At 42.4% G+C, this 26,064-nt stretch overlaps 1 protein-coding gene across 3 annotated transcripts in view; it reads left to right on the top strand.

Moving 5' to 3' along the window:
* MERTK (MER proto-oncogene, tyrosine kinase) overlaps positions 1–26,064 on the top strand; it is a 146,290-nt gene that overhangs the window by 99,771 nt on the left and 20,455 nt on the right. For all 3 annotated transcript variants that reach the window (XM_515690.8, XM_054678732.2, XM_024354491.3), the window contains 6 exons: positions 10,438–10,591; positions 13,516–13,669; positions 17,394–17,479; positions 19,288–19,383; positions 20,098–20,178; positions 24,593–24,685. In XM_515690.8, coding sequence (XP_515690.5) covers positions 10,438–10,591; positions 13,516–13,669; positions 17,394–17,479; positions 19,288–19,383; positions 20,098–20,178; positions 24,593–24,685 — 664 coding nt within the window. The remainder of the gene's footprint in view (positions 1–10,437; positions 10,592–13,515; positions 13,670–17,393; positions 17,480–19,287; positions 19,384–20,097; positions 20,179–24,592; positions 24,686–26,064) is intronic.

Raw genomic sequence — 26,064 nt, 5'->3', positions numbered from 1 at the left:
CTCGGGGTTGGGGATGGTTAGGCCTTGCAGTTTGTCACACTCAGCAAGGATGAACAAAGATGCCTGGAGCCTGTGGCAGACTGCCTCTCCCAGAAAAGGTGGTACTTGAATTGGGCTTGTGTGTTAGTCAAGATTCTTTAGAGAAACAGCTAATTGAACATGTATGTATAGAAGGAGATTTATGATAAGAAATTGACTCATGCAATTACAGAGGCTGAGAAGTCTCACGATCTGCCATCTGGAAGCTGGAGACCCAGGAGCCAGTGGTGTAATTTAGTCAGAGTCTGAAGGCCTGAGAACAGGGGCAGTGGTGTAGATCTCAGTCCAAGGATAGGAGAGTACTGATGTCTCAGCTCAAGCATTCAGGCAGAAGAAAAGGGGAGAATTCCTCCTTTCTTTACCTTTTGTTCTTGTCAGGCCCTCAATGGATTGAGTGAGGCCCAGCCACACTGAAGAGGGCAGTCTGCATTATGAGTCCCCTGTTTCAAATAATAATCTCACTGGAAACACCTTCACAGACACACCCAGAAATCATGTTGAGCCACATAGCTGGGCACCTCTGTCACCCAGTCAAGTTGACACATAATATTAACCATCACAGCTTAGAGTAATTTTGACAGATGAAATTTGAGGAGTCTCAGATGGGAAAAGATAACATGAGAGAAGGCACAACGTGGCAGCTTTAAGTTCTGACTCACTTGAAGGTCTGGAACATAACGCTTTTGTGAGAGCGAGGTGTGAGATGAAGCTGGATTGAGGAGTTCTGACCCTAAAATGCAGGGCCCTGAAAGTGAAGCCAAGGCAGGTAGAAATTTGTTGATAGCAGGGGAGCCAATGATAAGCATGAGCTCAGGAGCACAACTTGAGACTTACAGATCATGATGATGACCTAGATGATTCTCCTTTCATGAATAATTACATTGAGTTTGCTGATATAAGTAACCTTCCAACCTGCCTTCTTTCCACCAGAGCATATTTGCTGAGCACATTCCACTCTGGTCTTCCAAGACTGAGCAGGCAACTCAGCAGCAGGCTCCTGCCAGCTACAGAGGTTTTCTTGCTCCCAGAAAATGTATATCAGAATCATCCACAATGTTTATTTGGAATACCACTGTGTGCTTGGAACTGGGTAGGGGTATGGTAGGGGAGCATCAATATGTCAGGTAATTCCTGCCTTATAATCAATCTAAAGCTGGCAAGATCCTTTAGATTTTTGCTAAAGCTGGCAAGTTCAGTGAAGACTCTCTAGTGTAAGTACTGGTTTCATTTCACAGTGGCAAACAAAAGGCAAAGGGAATCTATGTGCGAAATAGTGGCTTCCTCCCCAAGTACCAGCCAGTGCCCTTCCAATGACTTTGCTAGGCATGACTCCAGTCAAACCCAGAGGGACATTTGATTTTGATTTCTATGAAGTCTAAAGACCACTGCTGTGATGTGAACCCTGGACCCAATATAGCAGCAGGAAAGGCAGCTGGGTGATGATGCCTGGGTGTGATTAGGTGGGCAGCTTCTAGACAGGTTCCCTTCCCACCTGGGAAAGGAAGAGAGTGGGGTATTGCTGCCTCCTTTTGTGACACAGAACATCCGTGGAAGGGCAGATGCACTGGTTTCATTATCAAGTCTGTCTCTTCTTTACTGTGATCATGGAAAACATGCTTCTTCTGTGTTGCCATATTCCTGATCAATCTAACCCTAGTGACAGATTGTATTAGTCTGTTTTCACACTGCTAATAAAGACATACCTGAGACTAGGTAATTATAAAGAAAAATAGGTTTAATGGACTCACAGTTCCACATGGCTGGGGAGCCCTCACAATCATGGCAGGAGGCAGAGAAGGAGCAAAGGCACGTCTTACATGGTGGCAGGCAAGAGAGTGTGCAGGGGAACTCCCCTTTATAAAACCATAGGATCTCACGAGACTCACTGTCAAGAGAACAGCACGGGAAAACCCCGCCCCCATGACTCAATTACCTCCCACCAGGACCCTCCCATGGCGCTACAAGTCAAAATGAGGTTTGGGTGGGGACACAGCCAAACCATATAATAGATCCAAATTTTAGCTTCTTCATGGCATCTATATGGAGCATCAGATATAGATGCTGCATATAGAGATGAACAGGGTGAATGGGTGAGCAGATGCATCCACTGATGATGCTCAAGCTTTGTTGTAATCATTTTTAGCCACATATCATCCAGCATTTATCAAAACTGCCATTTTCTGAAAGGACACTTAAAATTTATTTTAATTTCCCTGCCTCAGTTTACCTATCAGGAAGCAGACTGTTGGAAGCAGTAGGTGATGGAAGTAGAGAAAAAGAAGGCTTAGAAGTCCATGTTGTTCTGCCTCATAGTAAATGATCATGGTATTAATTCATTTTAAGTACCAATCCTGCTTAAAAGTCACAGCTGCGAGAGAAGCAGCCTTTCCTTTTGTCTTTTGTCCCAAGGCATTTGTGCGAGGTGCCTCTGGATTAACTGCATTTCTCCATTGGCTGAGTTGCAGGAATCAAATGCCTCTTTGAGAGAAAGGCTTTTGTTCACAATGCCGAATGCTTGGTATAGCTATACTAAGCATAAAGGTTCAGTAGGAATTTTATCTTTCTCTATTTGGCAGAAAATAGTGATTACCAGCGGACACTTAGGCTGTCTAAAAACAAGCCAGTTTGTTTAAAGAGCTGCAGGTCATCCTTTCTCCTTCTACTTCTGGCATGGGTGAAAGCTGCTTTTCTGAAGGGGGCCTCTTGAGCCGAGGCGTTCTGAAGGGCAGCAATGATGAAAACCTTATGAATGACTGTGGCTGGAGAGCCTTGTGCACTAAATGCCATTAGCACTCAGCTAGGCTGTGCATTCTCATTGCCCTTTGTTCAGAACGGTCCCCTCTGCAGGGAGAACAGAACTGCCACAGTTAAGGCTGTGACCTTTCCAGTCACTTACCTCCTTAGGGATGCCAGATCATCCCAGTGAGATCATTTTATTATGCTTTACACTATATTTATGCATCATGACAGTCTTGTGACCACAAAGACACAGTGGCTCACTTTACTTTGGAAAACATTCTCTGATGCAGCCAAGTTTCAAGCTTATGATCCAAAACTAGGGACAAATAAGAACATGGAAGAAAGGCGGACCCTGGGAGTCCCCTGAAACCCACACCCAAAAGGAAGTTTAAGATGATCTTGGCATCTGTCACTTTGATTTCCTTCAATTTCCTTCATCTCAGAAGGGCAAAGCTTAGACAAAACCTTGTCTCAAAATTATCCGTTCATTTTCATTTTTAGATAACTGATACTAAAGCTACTTCCTTATGCAGGACAGAGCAGTTGGATATTTTTGAAAGATATTTCTCATTATAACTGTAATTAAGGGTGGGGTTTTTCATGTGCATGCAGTTTCAGAACTTTCTTGGCAGTCGTTTTTCCTTGGCTTATCGCAGCTACACAGAAGACAGGTTTGTAGCTTTGCATTCCCACAGCAGTCATGTCACTTTCAGACTAAGAATCCTTTGATCTTTACTGAATGGATATTTATTATATCTCAAACGATGATACCTACCTTTTTTGTCCTATTTTTCTTGCGATTCCTTGCCTTCCAAATCAGAGTTTAAAATCCAAAGATAAGGAACAAATACAATGTGTTCTCTTTGAAGTTGGAGGCAGGTCTTGCTCGTCTTTGTACTGTCTGAACACAGGGCTTTGACCTTGCTTTGTAGGCATTTGTGGCACTATGGATTTGATGTGTGGGCCCAGCTGCACCATCTAAACCAGCTGGAGAATTTCTCTCCGTGAATGGGACAGTCTTTTATTAAGTGTGGACTAGTATTTCCCAACCCACCCTCATTCCCGTAAAGTGTCAGTGGATCTTCTGTGAAAAAAGAGTTCAGTGAGCAAATAGAATTACAAAATATTGCATATTATACCACCTTGAAGGCCCACCGTGTATACTGGCAAGTTCAAGCCTCTTTGAAGTTCAACAGAAAATAACTCTTTTTAACTTTGACCCAGAATCGCCTAAATGTTAGGCAGAGACACATTTTTATACGTGCGGTTTTTATGGAGTTTGTTGCTTTGGGTTTATTGCTCTAATGCTACTTTACTCTTCGTTTTCAAAGGTATAGATCTTAGAAGGAAGTCTCATAGCAGAGATTATTATAGCCTTGAAACAGCATGATATATAGAACTAACTTTTTTTTTTTTTTTTTTGAGACAGAGTCTCACTCTGTCATTCAGGCTGGAATGCAGTGGCACGATCTCGGCTCACTGCAGCATCTGCCTCCCAGAGAACCAAGTTCTTTGGAGACTCAGGGAAGCTGCAGTGTACTTGGCCCAAGACCTCAGCCTCCTAACAAGCTCCCCTAATGAGCAGAGCTGTGTGCCTGGATGTTGGCATGTGCCCACCGCCTCTTCCTGTCTCCTTTTCTCCCTCTTTCTCACTGTCAAAGGAGAGCAGAGCATTTGAACTGGTGTTGTCTTAAAGTATGAGGAATAGGCAAGGTTCTCATGGCCAGCCAGGGATCTGAACCTCTTCTGAAACCCAGGGATTGATCAAACAGGGTACATTTTGCCTGGAGGAGAAACTTAACATGGAGGTAAACTCCATGAGTAGGTCAAATAAGCTTCTTGGTTTGGGGAACTAGACAGCCTTGATGATTTTCTCTAATGCACTAAGACTTGAAAGATACCACAAGCTCAATTCTGTAAGAAGGTTTTGTATTTATTTACAGGGAAAGAAGACCCAACTGTAGCACCACCTTGAACATGATATAAGAATAATCATAGCCACCACTGATTACTGGCAGCATGCCAGATCGTGTACTATGTGTTTGACATAAAGGAACTCATTTAACCCTTAACTGTGAGGCCAGGCGTGGTGGCTCACGCCTATAATCTCAGCACTTTGGGAGGCCAAGGCAGGTGGATCACCTGAGGTTAGGAGTTCGAGACCAGCCTAGCCAACATGGTGAAACCCTGTCTTTACTAAAAATACAAAAATTAGCCCAGCCTGGTGGCGGGCACCTGTAGTCCCAGCTACTTGGGCAGCTGAGGCAGGAGAATCGCTTGAATCTAGGAGGCGGAGGTTGCAGTAAGCCAAGATGGCGCCACTGCACTCCAGCCTAGGGGACAGAGCGAGACTCTATCTCAAAAAACACTGTGAGAAAGATAATATGCTCAATTTTCAGTTGAGGAAACTAAAGCTCAGAGATGCTGGGTAACTGCCGCAGAGTCATAAAGGTGGGCTAAAAACCTCACTCCGACTGACTCCAAAACCAGGGCTTTTCAGAACCCCCCTACTCGTTCCCAGGCGCCCTTGGCTTTCTTCATAATACAGCCTCATTCAAATTCCACAGTGTGGCCTCTCCGTAGAAAGAAGGAAGAACAGGACGTGTTTTGAAGAGTTAGATGTGAGAGTTTTGTGTTGATACCTGTGAATTTGAAACCCCTTTGAACAAGTCACCTTTGTTGTTGTCATGAGACAGAAACTTTTATCTCATTGAGGTTATAGAATAGGCCAGAGTCTTAAATGCAGTTACGAGTTATAGGGTTGTGAATTCTTTTTTTTTTTTTTTTAGACGGAGTCTCGCTCTGTCACCCAGGCTGGAGTGCAGTGGCGCGGTCTCCACTCACTGCAAGTTCCGCCTTCCAGGTTCACGCCATTCTCCTGCCTCAGCCTCCCGAGTAGCTGGGACTACAGGCGCCCGCCACCATGCCCGGCTAATTTTTTGTATTTTTAGTAGAGACGGGGTTTCACCGTGTTAGCCAGGATGGTCTCGATCTCCTGACCTCGTGATCCACCCGCCTCAGCCTCCCAAAGTGCTGGGATTACAGGCGTGAGCCACCACTCCTGGACGGGTTGTGAATTCTTATAAAGTAGTTGGGGATATTTAAGTCTTTTGATCATTGAAAACAAGTACCACCGCAGTTGCCCTGCCTAACTCTAATGCCACACATAGGATAAAAAACAAATTGACTTTCCAAAGATGTGTTATTACTTTTCTGACTGTCAAGATCCACTGTGTCTTATCTTACATGTAAGTAAAGTTGCAATCAAGTGCCATATTATAAATCTGATTTTATTACCAGGAAATGCTTTCAGATGTTTAAGTCCTTGAGGCTATGAACCTGGTGTTGGTGAAAAATGAAAACTCACTCAATGAAAAATATGCAGTTGGCCCGTGGCATACACCCCATGACCAGACCACCTCATGTCAGAGAAATGTCCCCAACTTATGTGATCTGTACCCTGACAGCACCAGAGATAATACACATGGGGTAGCGCCTGTGTGCATCTGATTTTAGTGGATTTCTCTGACAACTTGAAAAATCAGACTTAAATACTTGGGGATATGAATTGGGGCACACCGTTCTTTACATACTTGGCACCAAAACAGTATGGATAAATTACATCCATTTTAAAAAAACATGAATCATTTTAAAACTATATTTAAGTTTACCATTTAAGGATATCCTTAGAGAAAATTGTTAAACCTCTTTTAAAATATATGTCATATATCTTTCTAATCACTATGGCAACATTTATTATAATTCCACCCCTAAAATATGATAACCCTTGACCATCTCCAAAATGTGTGACTGATAAACACTGGCCAGCATCTTTGTCATATTTTGATATTCAGAATGATGGCAACGGCTATGATGCTGGCCATCATCGAACGGTGGGAGCATTTGCTCTGGGCCAGGCACTGTTACACATTTGTTAACTCACTTAGGAGAATAAGAAGTGGAAATTTAAAAAGTAACCTTTCTGGGGTTTCCTACTGAGTCATAGGCCCTAAGTGAGTAGACACAGGTTAAGTATCCGTTATCTAAAGTGTCTGGGGACCAGAAGTGTTTCAGATTGTGGATTCTTTCTGATTTTGGAATATTTGCATTATATTTACCAGTTGGGCATCCTAAATCTCAACTTATTTACTTAGCATTTCCTTTGTGTCATGTCAGTGCTCAAAAAGTTTTGGATTTTGGAACATTTCAGATTTCAGATTTTGGGATATGGGATGCTCAAACTGTATTATAGCCTACTTGAATGTTTATTTCCAAAAGAATAATTTGTTTTTGTTAAGGTTTCTATTCTTCTATTCATTTAATTCTTTCCCAATCGTGTAATTCCTCTTATTTTGAGATGATTCTCTCATAAGTGAGGTATCATATTTGAGCCTGCAGCCAGAAGCAGGCCCGTGTTCCGCATCAGGCCGTGAGGCTTGTCCTTTGGAGGAGCTGTCTACTGTGAAGCCGATGTGTTAGTTATGTCTCAGCAATGGCCTGAGTCACCAAACGGCTCCATAACCATGGGGGTTTGGTCCATGGAGTTACTCTACCTGATGATTTTCTGCCCCGCTCCCAAATTAAACACAGAATGACCAACTAACTCATAATCAAAACTAGTCTGCAGTAAATACAATGCTCTATTTTTGTTTTTTTGTTGCTTGTTTTGAAATGGAGTCTCAGGCTGGAGTGCAGTGGCGTGATCTTGGCTCACTGCATCCTCCGTGTCCTGGGTTAATGCTTTTCTCCTGTCTCAGCCACCCGAGTAGCTGAGATTACAGATGCATGCCACTACACCCAGCTAATTTTTGTATTTTTAGTAGAGATGGAGTTTTGCCATGTTGGCCTGGCTGGCTTCGAACTCCTGACCTCAGGTTATCTGCCCACCTCAGCCTCTCAAAGTGCTGGGATTACAGGTGTGAGCCACCTCGCCCAGCCCAATGCTGTATTTCTGAAAAAGATATCACCAGAATATTTTTAAAAAGGTTAATTATTAATTTGTTCACTTAATTAACAAAAAAAAGTCTATGGCAAATCTCATAGACTCAGAGTCCAGTGGGGTAGAAAAGCCAACATTCTTAACGGTCATATTTTCCCTTTCATCCCTTGTCTGGGGGTGTGATATTACGATATACTGTGTGTCTGGTTGTGTGTGTACACATACAATATATATATAATGTGTGTGGAGGGGAGCTTTCCATCCCGGGGTCCTGGCTTATTACTCCCATAGCCCTTGTTGTTTCCTAAGGGACTAAAACAACAAGCATATCTTTTGTTGAAGTATTGCCCTTTTGTCCTTGGTTTCTGAAGTAGCTTCAGAGCTTTAACGGTGAAAGACGGTCTTTTGCTATAATGTTTGGGCACTTTAGGCCTCAGAAAACAGAATCTCTCTTGCTGATCTTCTCCTGCCCTCCTTTCATGTACTCCTTTGTCTCCCCAAGGCAGGGCTCTAATTTTCCCCTGCCCTCATCCATAAAGAAATTCTTTGACCTACCTGATCTGATTAGAAGTCATAAGACTCACATTTTGGAAGGAGTCCTGTTTCCATTCCCTGGAGGAAGGAGCCACGCACAGAGAGGCCAAGAAGAATCTGAACAGATAGGTCTTGTTGGGTTTCCTCGCTCAGTCTAATAGTACTAGATCATGCCTTTTTTGTCCAATCACAATTCTACATGGTTGTCAATCACGCCTATCCAATGGAGCCTCCATGAAAGGCCCATGAGGATGGGGTTCAGAGAGCTTCCAGGTAGTGGAATACGTGGAGGTTTCCAGAGGGTGGTGCACCCAGGGCGGGCATGAAAGCTCTGCACCCCTTCCCATGTGCCTTGCCCTGTATAGCTCTTCATCTGTATCTTCTGCAATATCCTTAATAATAAACCAGTGACCAGGCATGGTGGGTCACGCCTGTAATCCCAGCACTTTGGGAGGCTGAGGCAGGTGGATCACCAGGTCAAGAGATCGAGACCATCATGGCCAACATGGTGAAACCCCATCTCTACTGAAAATACAAAAATTAGCTTGGTGTGGTGGTGTGCACCTGTAGTCCCAGCTACTCAGGAGGCTGAGGAAGGAGAATTGCTTGGACCTGGGAGGTGGAGGTTGCAGTGAGCTGAGATAGCGCTACTGCACTCCAGCCTGGGTGACAGAGCAAGACTCCGTCTCAAAAAAAAAAAAAAGAAAGAAAAAAGAAAAAAATAATAAACCAGTGAATGTCTTTTCCTAAGTTCTGTGAGCCACTCTAGCAAATTAAACAAACTCAAGGAGGGGGTCATGGGGTCCCTGATTTATATAGCCAGCCAGTCAGAAGTACAGGTCAAACTACCTGGGGCTTGTGATTTGTGCCTGAAACTCGGGGAACTCTTGGGGGCTGAGCCCTCACCCTGTGGGATCTGACACTATCTCCAGATGATAGTGTTGGAATTGAACTGGGTTGGAGAATGCTCAGCTGGTGTCTGCTGTGGAATTGACTGATTGGTTTTTGGTAGGGAAAAATTCTCATACACTTCTTGGTGACCAGAGGTCACAGAAGTCTTCTGTGTTGACTCTTGTGGTGTGGGAGCAGAGAAAACTGCTTGTTTTTTTCTGCAGGGGGCATTTCTGGGCCATGATGTCCACTGCCTGTTTAAATTTAGAAACAGTCTCTGGATGGCCAACCCAGGTGCCCCCTTGGTCATGAATGATGGACTGCTCTCTACTTAAGGGTTGAGATGGTTCTATCCTTCACCATTGCTAGGAAAGTGACTGGCTTGAGAGTGAGTGACCAGGAAATAAAGTTACCAATAGCACTGCCTTTGCTGTTCATTGATGACCTGTGACATCTGTGACCTGTGACATCTGTGACCTGCATGACCTGAGATCTCTTTCTGTCTCTGAAATCAAATTTCCAAAATTCAGAGATAAAGACATGTTCCTAGAACTTCATTTCAGCTTTCACAACCCCTACAATTTCCATTTGAAAAGCCGGTCCAAACACAAAATTAGTTTCCTACGCCAGAGAACATTATGATTACAGAGGTTTGGAAAAGGGGAGGAAGGTGTTGTATAAACCCTTAGTTCTGGTTATTTTTTTCTCTTTATTTGAATGACAGTGACTTTAAAATAACATACAAATAAAAGTAAAACCAGAGTTTTGAAAATTGAGCAAGTTGTACATTTGTCACACTGAAAGAAAAAAAAAGTGTCAGTGCCCTCTTCCAGGTAGATTTTAGTCAAAATTCTAATAATTTCAAGGAACAGGAGCCCACTTGTGCTGGTTCAAGGGCAGGTGGCAGGTGGACAATGTCAAGGGACAGTGTGACTGGCGTATTGTGATGTGGGTGGTTCTGAGGATCGAGGGCTTGAGGAGTCAGGCTTGCTCTGCCGTCTGGGTGCATCTGCTACGTGCTCCCTCTCTTCCAGAAGCTTCTTTAGGACCACTCTAAGTGCCATGCCCTCATGGCCCTAGCTTGCCAATGCCCCCCAAAACTTGATGTTACATCCTGTCCCTACCTGACTTTTGGTTCCATTGGCCATGGCCTGAGTGACAAAGGAATGCTGTGGAAGTGTGGCTTCTGGCCTCGGACGTGGGCGGGATGGCTTCTCTCAGAAGGAACTGTAGATGCGCCTGCAGTTTGCCCAGACCTCAGTGTTTTCATTTCCTCTCTTCCTCTCTGTCTCCAGAAAGAGCTCTTGGAGGAAGTTGGCCAGAATGGCAGCCGAGCTCGGATCTCTGTTCAAGTCCACAATGCTACGTGCACAGTGAGGATTGCAGCCGTCACCAAAGGGGGAGTTGGGCCCTTCAGTGATCCAGTGAAAATATTTATCCCTGCACACGGTGAGAGCTATACCCAGTAAGGGCTGATAGGATGTGATGGTCCAGGCAGTGCAGATTGCCAGAAAGTAACCTGGGGGATGGATGGCTGATTAAAGAATGAAAAATAAGGCTGGGCTTATCTCAACACTTCAGGAGGCAAAAGCAGGAGGAGTTTGAGACCAACCTGGGCAATGGGCAACATAGTGAGACCCTGTCTCTACAAAAAATATATGTATTTTTAAAATTTGCTGGGCATGGTGGATCATGCCTGTTGTCCCAGCTACTTGGGAGGCTGAGGTGGGAGAAGTGCTTGAACCTAGGAGGCAGAGATTGCAGTGAGTTATGATCACACCACTGTGGTCTAGCTAGGTAACAGAGTGAGACCCTGTCTCAAAAAAAGAAAAAAAAAAAAAAAGAAGGGAAAAATAAGAATCAAAAATAATTTTTCCAATGATAAAGATATGATATGATAACATGCTTTACAGAACTGCTGATACCCATAGGTCCCTCCTGTAGTTACTATTAATGGTAATAACTTACTTGAAAGATTAGTCTTTTCAGATGCCAACTTTGGCTTTACTTATTGAACTTAGTTGCAATGATGTATACTGTACATGACTGAATTTTAGACAGGCAATATAGCTAACCCTTAGCTGTCTACAATTGGGACAGTTTATTTGCTGTTGCTTGTTTTGCTGTGTTTGAAACAGTACTGCTTTGCCATGTTTTTACCCATTCAAGCCTTGGGTAACATGCTTTGTGCTTTGGTCTGCACGGAACATGAAATATTTCCTATGGAAGCCATCCTCAGACTGCCCTGGGCCCACGGAGCTAAATGCCCAGCCATGCGTGTTGGCTTTTGCATGTTGCTGGAATGTCCTTTGGCACAGTGCCACTGTGGTACCCCAAGTGAACCAAGTGCTGTGCTCACTCCATAACCCAATGGACCCACCTTTGTTTGACTCTCACCTGCCCTAGGTTGTTTAATGTTAAACGGCTGTCATAAAGTCCATGCATAGGCATCTAGATCAGTGTGCTTATACATTAAGTTTTTGCCAAACATGACCTTTGTACCCAATAGCAGACAGAACTTGTGAGCAAATGATTGAGTTCCCACCTGTCTGTTCCCAGTGACCCTGAAACTTGCTCTCCCTTTTGGTGCTGAAATGGAACCATATTACGTTCCTGCAGCACATAGGCACAGTTTCTGGGAAACATTAGTAACTGGTGATGGGGAGGCAAGATGTGTCTACCTGGTAGAAATTCAACGACCCTGAGATTCTGGCTGGACGCAGTGACTCACGCCTGTAATTCCAACACTTTGGGAGGCCAAGGCAGGCAGATCACTTGAACTCAGGAGTTCAAGACCAGCCTAGCCAACATGGTGAAACCCCATCTCTATCTAAAATAACGACAACAACAAAAATTAGCAGGGTGTGGTGGCATGCGCCTGTGGTCCCAGCTACTTGGGAGGATAGCTTGAGCCCAGGAGGTGGAGGTTGCAGTGAGCCAAGATCACACCATTGTACTCCTGGCTGGGTGACAGAGTGAGACCCCCATCTCCAAAACAAAACAAAACAAAACAAGAACAAAGACAATGAGATTCTGATTCTAAAGGGACAGCTTAAAAAAATCGGAGTTTAGGCTGGGCGCAGTGGCTCATGCCTATAATCCCGGCACTTTCGGAGGCCGAGGCGGTTGGATCACTTGAGGTCAGGAGTCCCAGACCAACCTGGCCAACGTGGGGAAGCCATGTTTGCTATGCAGGCAGTCCTTACCTTGCAGGGCTCCAGTATGCACAAATTTCAATTACCACGGTTAAAACCCATTCCCCAAAAATATAGTTCAAATTTTAGTTACCATTCTATATTAACCATAACGGCATAAAGCATAAACTCGGGCTGCTGGCTCTTCAGGCCACCAACCATCGTAGAAATAACAGATGCACATCCTATCATGACCAACGGCATCATTTCTTTCAAAGTCTGTTGTGATTGGTCACTGCGCCTTTGTCATTCTTTTTGTGCCCACCTTGCGGAGACATGTGGCTGTGTTGCCTCCTTGTCTCCCAGGGACAAACCCACATGACATTTTACAGAAATGGGTAATTGAAAGAGGGAGTTGGTGAACAAAGGTAAAAGTGCAGTAAAGAAATGCAAAGTGATAGTGTTCAACGTAAAATTTGAATTGAATGCAAGACTGTGGGAAGTTGATAACTGCCCCCGCTGATAAACTTCAGATGTGAACCAGCGGTCCTTAGTGAAGGTGAACTTATGCACATACATCAAGAGGTTGTGACAAAAAGGTTGAAAATGTCCCAGAGAAAGCGACACTGTCAAAAAACAGCATTGAAGGAATACTGGGAGATATTTTACAACATTGAAAGAACAAAAGCTAAAACATTAGCAGTCGATCCAAACTTAGAAAGGAATGTGACAATTCTTCGAAACAGAGAAACTATATTTTCTCTGTATCATAAGTTACATGACTAGAAGGCAAACTATTTAACCTACTCTCGATCGTTTTTTTACAAAGAAATGACACTTTAATTTTTCATGTTTCTAACATTTTAAACTACAGTAGAAGTAAATATTAGTTGTAATTTTGTTATTTTCTTGTACATGTATAACGACATGAGTTTTCTCATTGATTTTAAAATTACTATTTTTAATTAATAATTGAAAAATTGTATATACCTGTGGAGTACAGTGTGACATTTTGATCTGTGTATATGTTGTGGAATGAGTAAATCAAGCTAGTTTCCCATCAGTTATTAAGATCTCTTCGCATGGTCTCAGCTTACACAAAGTGAGGCCTGCCTATATTTGTAGGTTATAAAAGATTTAACTGAGTTCTGAAAGCTTTGACTATTTGTTCTTCCCTGTTACAAGCCAGTGTTTCTCATATATTTCAAACCCATGATTGGTCTACTGGTATTTCACCAGGTTGGGTAGATTATGCCCCCTCTTCAACTCCGGCGCCTGGCAACGCAGATCCTGTGCTCATCATCTTTGGCTGCTTTTGTGGATTTATTTTGATTGGGTTGGTTTTATACATCTCCTTGGCCATCAGAAAAAGAGTCCAGGAGACAAAGTTTGGGTAAGTCTCCCAGCTAAAAATGTTTGCCCACTGGTATTGACAAGGTTGTTATACCAAGTGATTATGCCTTTCCTGTTGGGCCAGCTGCTTACATTGCTCCCAGATGGCTGCCCTGCCTTATGCATACCCTGGGCTCAGGCAGCTTCCTGACTTACGCCATGGTCTACAGAAGCAGCTGCCAGCAAAAGCCAGCCCTGAAAAGGGTTCCTTTACAGAGAAGAGTATCAGTAGGCCTTTGCTACTCAAACTGGGTTGCTGTTAAGTGAGGACTTTTATTAGAAGCCTTAAAAATAGGCCGAGTGCGGTGGCTCACGCCTGTAATCCCAGCACTTTGGGAGGCCAAGGCAGGCGGATCACTTGAGGTCAGGAGTTTGAGACCAGCCTGGCCACCATGGCAAAATGTCATCTCTACAGAAAATACAAAAATTAGCTGGGCATGATGGCACACGCCTGTAATCCCAGCTACTTTAGAGGCTGAGGCACAGGAATTGCTTGAACCCAGGAGGGTTGTTGGCAGGTTGGAGTGGGACAGAATGAGTGAGGGGTGTATGGCTATACTTTGGAGGGGGCTGAGCCTCCCTCTTTCATTGCTCCACCTTCAGAATGCTACTAGAACATCCCACTCGCTCCAAGACTTGCCATAGGCGTGGGAAGGGCTTAAGATTGGCAGCCAGGCTACCCTTTATTTGTGTTCATCCCAGTCTTAGGGGTCAGTTACTTTAGTCTTTATAAGCCTATTCTTACAATTGTTATACCTTAGTATGTGAATTCTAAGAATGACTATTTTAAAGAAGTGGACAAAATCTGATCTAAATCTTGAACATATAATTGACTAAAAGACATCCCAGGATCTTGGTGTGACATGTGGGTTCATCATAAAACAAGTACAGAGAACCTCTGCAGAAGCTGCAAGAGTAGCTCATTAATATGTATTAAAGGCCTGCTAGGCACTGGGCACTGCGGTAGCCTAGAATACAGTGGTGAACAAAATCCTGCCCTCGTGGGTTTCACAGTTCATGGGGAGTCAGGCAGTAGTCAAGCAGTCACAAAATAGATTAAAAATGGCAACTGTAATACATTCTATATAAAGGGGTAAGAATGTGTCAGAAAAATTTGGCTGCAGTAAGAAAGTCAGAGAAGGCCTTTGTGCAGAAGTGGCTGACACCAGAGCTAAGATCTGAAGAAAGAGCAGGTATTCATTAGATGAGAGAGAAGAAGAGCATTCCAGCCAGAAGGAGCAGCACATGCCACATTACCAAAAAGTGGGGCTGCTGAGTACAGCAAATATATTAACAAGATTACAATACTATTTCAAATATTTAGAAATAAAACTATTTCCAGGAACCATTAAACTCAGCAGAAGCTTAAAACAAATGAAAGACTTTGTAACAGGTTATTTTTATCTATGCCGAAGTCAGTTCCCATGGATCCTTACTACAAGATCTATTCATTTGTTCCTTTTGTAAAACCACTTTCCAGCTCATTTTTAAATGAAAATACTTTTATTTTTACTTATAAAAGTAACATTATATTTTTTTAAAATTAAGATTATATTGAATAGTCAAAAGGAGAAAGTGAGGCCCATTTCAGGCCCATAGATGGTGTTGGTTGCTATTTTGGCATACGTCTTTCTAAGTGCTTTGCTTTGTGTACATCAGTATTTTTTTCAAAATTGTGTTATCTCTTTAAAATAATCTATGTACCTAAGGTAACTTGAGATTAAATCTGTAATCTAGACTTTCTAATTCATAATACTTTCCCACCAATTAGTCTAAAACAGTGACTAAATGGATTATTAAAATAGACTTCATTTTTTATTTTTAAAATTAATTTATTTTTTTGAGACATGATCTTGCTCTGTCGTCCAGGCTGGAGTGCAGTGGTGCATTCATGGCTCACTGCAGCCTTGTCCTCCAGAACCCAAGTGATCCTCCCATCTCAGCCTCCCGATTAGCTGGGACCACAGTCACATACCACCATGTCTGGCTAATTTTCTTACTTTTTATAGAGATGAGGCATCTCACTTTGTTTCCCTCGCTGGTCTTGAACTCCTGGGCTCAAGTGATCCTCCTGCCTCAGCTTCCCAAAGTGCTGGGATTACAGGCATGAATCCCAGCCTTATTTTTCAGAACAGTTTTAATTTTACAGAAACATTGAGAAGATAGTACAGAGATTTCTCATATGCTCCATACCTAGTTTCCCCTGTTATTAACAGCTTACATTATTAGTGTCACACGTGTCCATGTAAAGAGACCACCAACAGGTTTTGTGTGAGCAATAAAGCTTTTTAATCACCCGGGTGCAGGTGGGCTGAGTCCGAAAAAGGAGTCAGCAAAGGGTGGTGGAATTATCATTAGTTCTTATAGGTTTGGGATAGGCAGTGGAGTTATCCAATATCCAATATCCACTGGAGGACCAATTTTTTGTAGGCAGGGGGTGGATCTTGCAAACTACATTCTCAAGGGTGGGGAGAATATTACAAAGTACCTTCTCAAGGGTAGGGAGGGTGTATCATACAAAGTACATTCACAAGGGTGGGGGAATACCACAAAGTACATTATCCCAAGGGCAGGGAGGGTGTATTGTCACAAAGTCAATTGATCAGTTAGGGTGGGGCAGGAACAAATCACAATGGTGGAATGTCATCAGGTAAGGCAGGAACTGGCTATTTTCACTTCTTTTGTGGATCTTCGGTTGCTTCAGGCCATCTGGGTGTATACGTGCAGGTCACAGGGGATATGATGGCTTAGCTTGGGCTCAGGGTCCTGACAATTAGTACAATACATTTGTTACAGTTAATGAGCCAATATTGATCCATTGTCATTAACTAACATCTCTACTTTCTTGAGATTTCCTTAATTTTCACCTAATGTCCCTTTAGTGTTCTGGGATCCCTTCCAGGATGCCACATTTTACAGTCAGTCGTCACATCTCCTTAGGCTCCTCTTGGCTATGGCCATTTCTTAGACCTTCCTTGTCTTTGATGATCTTGCCAGTTTTCAGAAGTGTTAGTCGGGTGTTGTGTAGGATGCCCCTCTATTGCAATGTGTTCGATGTTTTGCTGATAATGAGCAGGGGTTATGGGTGATTGAGAGGAGGAGCACAGAATTAAAGTGCCATTGTCATCACTTCTTATCAAGGGTGCATATTAACATGATTTATCACTGTTGGTGTTGACATTGATCACCTGGCTGAAGTAGTATTTGCTGGGTTTCTCTACCATGAAGTTATTTTTTCTCCCTTTCCCTACTGTTCTTTGGAAGCAAGTCACTATGCATAGCCCATATTGACAGCATGAGGGTTTAACTCCCTCCACCCCTTACTAGCTACATAAAATATTTGGAATTCTTCACCACAGGAGATTGGTGTCTTTTCTTCCATTCATTCGTTCAATCATATTTTCATAAGTATAGACTTATGGATATTCATTTTATACTCATAGTCTAGTATTACTTTAGTTTCTTGCTCAGACTGTTAGAGCTTTGGCCACTGGGAGCTTATCTGTTATTCTCTGTTCTTGGCGGTACCTGGCTAGAGTAGTTTCAATATTGCCAAGTAAGTCTAAAATAAATCAAAGGAAAGAAACACGTTTCTTCTAGGGGGAAAGCTTTTGTTGTAGAAGAGCCCATTGAAAAGCGGAAGCTCTGTAGCATCCTTGTGGAATCAGTGCCTGCCCCAGTAGCCCTGTTTTTATAGTGAAGTATCTTTGTTTTCATTCACCCAGGAATGCATTCACAGAGGAGGATTCTGAATTAGTGGTGAATTATATAGCCAAGAAATCCTTCTGTCGGCGAGCCATTGAACTTACCTGTAAGTTGACTTTCATTTCCCTTTTTGGCAAAAGTTAAAATAGTTGAGAACAAAGAAGGATCAATAGACAGATTTCTAACAAAAGCCAAAGATGTCGAAGAAGAATGGATATTTTTAATGTACAAAATGTCTTTAAAAGCAGCAAGTAGATAGCCAGACATTGCCATGCACAGCTCTGTGGGCTAATTTACTGCAATCAGGAGCTTGACCTGGGGTTAAAAGGACTCACAATGTCATGAAATGTGGCAGAAAAGAGGAACCTTTTAGGGCGACAGAAGATGGGTAGAGGCCAGGGATTTAAAGAAAACTTCTAACTAGCGAACATAATCTCAAGCCTCATTTCCTGTTTTCCTGGCAACCAACTCCGAGGATGATTTGCCAACATGCTTTATGGTAATTATGGTTTGAGCTTTGCTGAATCAGAGAGTGGGGGCTTCTGGTTTAAACAGCGGAAATAAACAGACACTAGTGTTCCTGAATAATTTCAGAAAAAGTATAGAAAGGACATGCAAATATTAACAAATTCATGCTTCTGGATGTTTGCCCCCAATAAAGAAAATACATAAGAATGACAGAATACAGGTTGCTATGAAATAGAAACTTGCTTGGTGTAGAATATTATTAATTTCTTTACCTTTCTAGTCTGTAAGTTTTGACTTTTAGATAGCCTCAATTTTTTTTTAATTTAAAATGTTAAAATGTGTCATTTAGACCACTTTCTTTCCTTTATTGGAGAACCACTGGATAAAGTTTTTTCTCTGAGAACTAATGTGTCCTAGTTATCCACATTTTTTTGATCTTTCAAGAGCTTGTTCATGCCTTAACTGTGGTCCAGACTGAATCATTTGCCAAGAGTTGTTGAACTGGTCTCCTTCTGGTTAATTTCTCTTGTTGCCAACATGACTCATCTATTATATACCTTACTATATTATATATTTTATTATAGAAAAATCTTTTTCTCCAATTCCTCAAAGTGCTCAATTTAGCCCTTGCTATGCTGTTATAATAGGTTTCATATACAGTATGTAAAATAAGAGCTTATTCTCTAGATGTTTCCTGTGGTTTGTGAGACTCCGTCCATGGCATGGGAGGGTAGGGGACATGTGGTTCTTTTGTATACTGTAGTCAAGGGTATAATATTAATAGTAAAGAATTCACCAGAAAGTACCTATTGACTTATCTTCCTTACCCCTTTAAGTCAAAGGCAAACCACCCCTACATGAATCTGATTACCGGCTGCTGCTACCACACAACAGAAAGAGAAATGTGGTTCTGATTTTTGTAATTCTTCAGAATTAACCTTGCCCTGAAGGATTCATTATACTTAGTTTAATCATTCTAAAGTATGAAATTTTATCACTGGCATTTTTGGGAGAGAAATAATAGATACAAAATGAAAAAAGGGGCCGGCTATGGTGGTTCACACCCGTAATCCCAGCACTTTGGGAGGCCGAGGTGGGTAGATCACTTGAGGTCAGGAGTTCGAGACCAGCCTGGCCCAGATGATAAAACCCGTCTCTACTGAAAATACATAAATTAGCTGGGTGTGGTGGTGCGTGCCTGCAGTCCCAGCTACTTGGGAGGCTGAGGCACAAGAATCGCTTGAACCCAGGAGGCAGAGGTTGCAGTGAGCCAAGGTTGCACCATTGCACTCCAGCCTGGGCAACAGAGCTAGACTCTGGCTCAATAAATAAATAAATAAATAAATAAGGAATGTTTTATTATACAGGACTTTATTTCATTTTAATTATCAAGTGAAAGAAAACACGCTGACAATTTTTGTACATACTATGTTACTCCTTTTTCAGTACATAGCTTGGGAGTCAGTGAGGAACTACAAAATAAACTAGAAGATGTTGTGATTGACAGGAATCTTCTAATTCTTGGAAAAATTCTGGGTGAAGGTAAGCAATTTAAAGTAATTCTTTTAAAATGTGGGATAAGAAGGTAGCAGTTTAGAATAATTCTTTAACATATATTTATTAAATAAAATAGCATCTCAGGACCCTGAGTTATACTATGGATAGTTATATTTTATTATTTAAAATGATAGACTTGATTTTTGAAACTCAGATCTGGCAAATGAAAAGATTCTCTTCAATGCCTAGCACATACAGGTCCTTGAAAAATATTAATTTTCTTTCTTCATTGAAAAGCATGTAATTCATTGATTAGTTTCCTATGTACTTTAAGTTTATTCCTCTAGTTCTTAAGTTCATTGTTCTTGGCACCTTTCTAATTAGGAACAAAAATGAAAATATGTATTTAACTTGTTAAGTTGTTCTTAGGATGAATGATAATGGTATTAAAAGTTTGTGCTTTAAAAACTTCAATAATATTTTTCATGTTCTCTTCTAAGTGACTTGGATTGGTTATAATGCTTAATAAAGTGATGAGCAAAGGTAGGCCCAAGCCACCCAAGCTCGTGACAAGCAGGAGACTAGAGCGTGGCGCATCACCCTGGTTTGCGATGTGGGTGGCCTGGGCAGGCTCTGCCTGGCTGCCCGTGGGTGAGTTGCTCTCATACCACATGAAACCAGCAGCTCTGGCACTGTAGCATTTATGTGGTCAGGGAAGAGTTTGCACAGTGTCCATACAGGTGTTCTTTCACTTCACAGGAGAGTTTGGGTCTGTAATGGAAGGAAATCTTAAGCAGGAAGATGGGACCTCTCTGAAAGTGGCAGTGAAGACCATGAAGTGTGAGTTATCAGTGATGAATCCCATTCTTCTAGGGTGGGCAGTTGCTTCAGTATTGGGTGCTCCATGAGGCCATATGTCACAATCTCAGTTGCCAGTGGGCCAGAAGGCAATGTGGAACACTGGTCACCAAGGGGGACTTACTTTAATGAGCTCTTCATGCATGCATTACATATTCTTTATACTCAAGGCAATAACATTTTTTATTTTTACTAACTCCTGCATGCCTATGCATACATACTGTCTGTCTTGCTCTCTCTCCTCCTCTCACTGTCTCTCTTTCTCTCACTCTCATCTAGTAGAGCTAACAACTCCAAAGTAGAGCATCAATTGCTGAGGCAGGGGTGATCTAATAGCAACATCTGACCCCAGGGGTTGTTCTGGCCGGCCTGTCTAGTGTGGTGGGGCCACTTCCTCATTTGAGGATGATTGCATGGCCCTGAGGAAGCTGCGGGCTGCCTGGCAAGTAAGTTCCCCAGAAAGAGGAGAAATATTTGGTCAAGGCATATGAAGAGTTGCTATCATAAGCTAGAACTTCCAAGCAAGCTGGGAAGAGAGCCAGCAGTGGGGCAGGGAGAGTCTTGTAAGTCATAGCCAAGAACCTGCTTTATCCTGCAAGGAGTAGAGCGCTGTTAAGAGTCTTAACCAGCCGGGCACGGTGGCTCACGCCTGTAATCCCAGCACTTTGGGAGGCTGAGGCGGGCAGATCACAAGGTCAGGAGTTTGAGACCAGCCTGACCAACTTGGTGAAACCCCGTCTCCACTAAAAATACAAAAATTAGCCGGGCGTGGTGACACACACCTGTAATCCCAGGTGACTGAGGCAGGAGAATCACTTGAACTCGGGAGGCGGAAGTTGCATTGAGCCGAGATCACACCACTGCATTCCAGCCTGGGTGACAGAGTGAGACTCCGTCTCAAAAAAAAAAAGAGTCTTAACCAAATGAAGAATAGAGCAGGTTAAATTCCAGAAAGTTCACTTTGATGTCAGTGTGGAGGAGAACAAATTACAGTGTTGACAAAAATAGTGGTAGATGCCAGTTAGGACACTCTAAAATCTATGCAGTCTAGGCCCTCTCAAATACTTTTTTTTTTTTTTTTTAAATGAGATGGAGTCTCACTGTGTCACACAGGCTGGCATGCAGTGGCGCCATCTTGGCTCACTGCAGCCTGCACCTCCTGGGTTCAGGTGATTCTCCCGCCTCAGTCTCCTGAGTAGCTGGGATTACAGGCACCCACCAACATGCCTGGCTAAATTTTTGAATTTTTGGTAGAGAAGATGGGGTTTCTCCATGTTGGCCAGGCTGGTTTCGAACTCCTGACCTCAAATGATCCACCTGCCTTGGCCTCCCAAAGTTCTGGGATTACAGGCATAAGCCACCTCACCCAGCTTAAAATCTATATAGTTAAGGAAACTATAGTGACTTGCTGACTTGTCTAATTGAAATAGCTAGAAAGGGGGCAGGTTGTGCTGGGCTTCTTCATTACCATAAGATGACCAGATTTCACTGGCAGAGCAAGGCAGCATTTCCTCTCCATGTCCTTCTTCCAGGAAGTGCATTTCTGGAGCTGGGGCCACACAGCTGTATAAGTTTGATTCTATAGGTGTCTGGCTGGGCATGGCCTATCACTGGGGAACTTAGAAAATAAGTCGTGGTCACGTGGCATTTCACCCAGTCTTCATCATGAATCATGGATGGAGATTATTTGGTGCTCAGTTTGTCAATATTCTTGATGTTGCTTCCTTATTAACCCCTTGTACCTATTCAATACTATTTTTGATCAGGGAATAAAAGTAAAATTGGATTCTTCCTAAAATTTAAATCCACTATTTACTGGACATTAAAGCATAAGTTAGATTATAAGCATGTACTGAGACTCTTAAATGAAAAGGCTGAAGTTTATTTATTTTTTTCTTTTTGAGACAGAGTATTGCTGTGTCACCCAGACTGGAGTGCAGTGGCATGAACTCAGCTCACTGCAACCTCTGCCTCTGGGTTCGAGCAATTCTCCTGCCTCAGCCTCCCGAGTAGCTGGGATTACAGGCATGCGCCGCCATGCCTGGCTAATTTTTGTATTTTTTTGTAGAGATGGGGTTTCACCATGTTGGCCAGGCTGGTCTTGAACTCTTGGCCTCAAGTAATCCGCCCACCTCGGCCTCCCAAAGTGCTGGGATTACAGCTGTGAGCTACCACGCCTGGCCTGGAGGCTGAAGCTTAATTCAGTTATAAAAAGGAACCACAATAACCAACAAGTCACATGAACCGGTACTTTTTCTTTTTAAGTAGACCATAATGACTAATATTTATGCAATACTCACTGTTAGCCAAAGGACATTGCAGTTATTCCTGTATTTCATCAGGACAACAGGAAGAGAAAATGAACATAACTAAAAAGGAGGTTCAGGAACTAGCCCCCAGAAACTAAAACACCCTGAAGTTAGAATACTCACTGGAGCTGAACCAAGCACTGAGCCATATTCTGCACCGTTCCTGCCTCTTGTATGATTTTATCTGAGCCTCACAGTGCATCTGTGGGGAGTCCTTCCATAATCCCTATTGGGGATATAAGGCAGGTATATTAGGAGGCCTGGTGGGAGGAGCTGGGCCTGGAGCCCACTTTTTCTCTGGCTTGACTCTGCAGTTATTTAATTTCATTAGGGTAAGTTGCATAGGGATTACACCCCTGCTAATTGTCAAAGATTGAGAGTATAATCTCTAGCTTCAAAATCCCCAGGCTCAGCTACATTTACCTGCAGGTTGGACCCCTGGGGAGTAGTCTGCAGGCAGAGCCCTACCCCTCTATTCCCCCACCTGGTTGTTTGCAGCAAAAGGAATAGGTGAGGGCAAATTTTTGCAGATGTATAGATTTTCTTTTAATTAGAAAAATTTTTTAATTTTTCTAAATTTCCTTCAGTAGAAAGAAGATTAATATATATTAAGCCCATAGGATGGTATAGACACTGCATTAGATGCCCTCATGCATGATTTTAATCAGTAGTTTTACACTGTTAACGCAAATTCCCTAAGGCAAGCCAGACTTTTTGTTTTATTTGTTTGTTTTTAATTGTGGCAACATATACATAATATAAAATTTACCATCTTAACCATTTTAAGTGTATAATTCAGTGGTATTAAGAACCATATTCATAATGTTATACAACCATCACTACCATCCATCTCCAAAACTTTTCTTTTTTTTTTTTTTTTTGAGATGGAGTCTCGCTCTGTCACCCAGGCTGGAGTGCGGTAGCACGATCTCAGCTCACTGCAAGCTCCGCCTCCCAGGTTCAGGCCATTCTCTTGCCTCAGCCTCACAAGTAGCTGGAACTACAGGCGCCCGCCACCACGCCCGGCTAATTTTTTGTATTTTTAGTAGAGACGGGATTTCACCTTGTTAGCCAGGATGGTCTCGATCTCCTGACCTCGTGATCCACCCACCTCGGCCTCCCAAAGTGCTGGGATTACAGGCGTGAGCCACTGCGCCCGGCCCCAAGACTTTTCGTCTTGCAAAACTGAACCTCTACACCTACCGAACAATGACTCCCCACTACCCTCTCTCCCCAGCCCTGGCAAGCACTATTCTATTTTCTGTCTCTGATTTTGACTCTCTAGGTACTTCATGTAAGTGGAATCATAGAGTATTCATCCTTTTGTGACAGGCTTGTTTCACTTAGCATAATACAGAATTTTAAATGTCTCTCAAGCCAGTTTAATTCAAAAAATTTGGTATGAAAATGCATCCAACTCACAAGGCGTGGTTGAGCAACCAGACTTGCAGGACATACAACAATAGAAACAGAGAGGTGTGGGGTTCTTTCTTTTTTTAAAAAAAGCAAATATAATTGCAACAGATCAGTTAGAATTGTTCTTTGTTTTGGTGTTGGGGGTTTTTTTTTGGAATTTTTTTTCTTTACCATTAGACTTTAACTTTGTAGAGCAGTTTCAGGTTTGCAGAAAAATGGGGCAGAAAGTACAGAGAATGCTCATAGGTCCCCTCCTGACACACATAATTTCTCCTATTATTAATGTCTTTTATTAGTGAGCTGCATTTTTTGCAATTGATGAACCCATACTGATACATTATTATTAACCAGAGTCCATATTTTACATTAGGGTTCACTCTTGGTGTTATACAGCTCTGTGGGTTTTGACAAATGTGTAGTGTCATGCATCCATCATTATAGTATCATACAGAATTATTTCTTGGCCCCAAAAGTCCCCTGTGCTTTGCCTGTTTGCCCCCCTCTTATCTCCCCTAGCCCTACTAGCCCCTGACAACCACTCATCTGTTTCCTGTCTCTATAGTTTCATCTCTTCCTGACCTGGGTTTTAGAGAACAGAACTGCTGTTGCCCACCCACTCCCCTTAATTGAGTAAATTATCCATACTTAACCTTTCCTATTTTCTCCTTTAGTGGACAACTTTTCGCAGCGGGAGATCGAGGAGTTTCTCAGTGAGGCAGCGTGCATGAAAGACTTTAGCCACCCAAATGTCATTCGACTTCTAGGTACTTCCGAGAAATGCGGGAGTGGGTGGCCAAGAGGGCTCTGCTGATCTGCTCTGTGCCAAAGGAAAAAATCTCTGGTGTAGATAAGTTTACACTTTGTATAACCCCAACATAACTTATAACATTGAGGGTTTCACCCAGACTTTTCTTCATAATGATGTTTTCTGAGGCTAATAGTAATAATGAGTTTGCATTTTCTGGACACTGATGGGCTCAGGAATGATTTGAGTTTTCCACAGAATTCTAGAGGAGTGTGAATTAAATTGTCCTCAGTTACTCAAAGGCAAGACACAGAGGTGGTTGTGTTATAATTTTTATTAATTTAAGGTTATGCATGAGTTAGATAGCAGTGGGATAAAGGTTGAAAAAGTAGGCAAATTCCGTAGGTTTATCTTTGAGAAATAATTTATTAACCTCTTTGAAAGTACTGATTTCTTAAGATCATGATACATTGATGATTTCATGGAATATGATTTAACAGTTCCATAGAACATGATTTAACGTAATTTGGCTTTGCAGCTCCATTGGCCAAAAATTACAAAACAGGAGATTAAGTATGGAGTGGATGCTCTGTAAGTGGCTCTGTCCCAAGAGAGAAGAGTAACCTGGAAATAATTGAATTTTCTGCTGACCTTGGTGTTTTGTTTTTGTTTTGCCATCCTGTGACTGGATACATGCTAAATTCTTTTGGGATCTTTCAAAGTTTTATATGATTGACACTGCAGAGAGATGTGAAAATCAATGTTTGTATACAGTATTATGTCAAATGAGCTACTGTTATTCATTCACTGCTATTGGCTTCAGCCGACTATGAGAACAATTGCACTTTGTGATCACACCACAGAGTGCAGGAGCTTTGCAAGCATGGGATCAGGTGACAGCCTCTGGCTCTCAGATTCCATGATAAATGATATTGTAGCTTCTCCTTTGCAAAACTGTTAAAATTTAGGGATGTGAATTTTACCTATAGCCCTTCAAAATTATTGTAATAGTTTAAGCATTTGCAGTGGACTTCTTCACGTGATTAAATATCTATCACCTGAAACTAGTTCGCCCTAGTTCAATACTAGTTCAGTATTGACTTTGAGGGTTGTAGCGTTAAGGAATCATAGCCACTGGGGACATTGTGTCTTTCATTTCCTAGGCCTCCTTATCTGAAACAAAAATCTTATGGGGTCACTACCCCTCAGACTCAGTTTAACAAATTCCTAGGTTTCTAGATGGCTATACTTGTTACAGTTTAATTTGTGACAGCCCTCATGCCCTCATTAATCTGAAAGGGGGAAAAAAAATACCAGTAGTGGACCCTGTGTGTGTTCCATTTTCTAGAAGAGTGTGAGTTAGGCGCTCTTGGTTTTTTCAAACCATTAACTTGGTAA

Source organism: Pan troglodytes, chromosome 12 (assembly GCF_028858775.2).
Source record: "Pan troglodytes isolate AG18354 chromosome 12, NHGRI_mPanTro3-v2.0_pri, whole genome shotgun sequence".
NCBI classification, from domain to species: Eukaryota; Metazoa; Chordata; class Mammalia; order Primates; family Hominidae; genus Pan; species Pan troglodytes.
The sequence above is the reverse complement of the archived record's forward strand: the minus strand, read 5'-3'. Positions and strand labels throughout refer to the sequence as shown.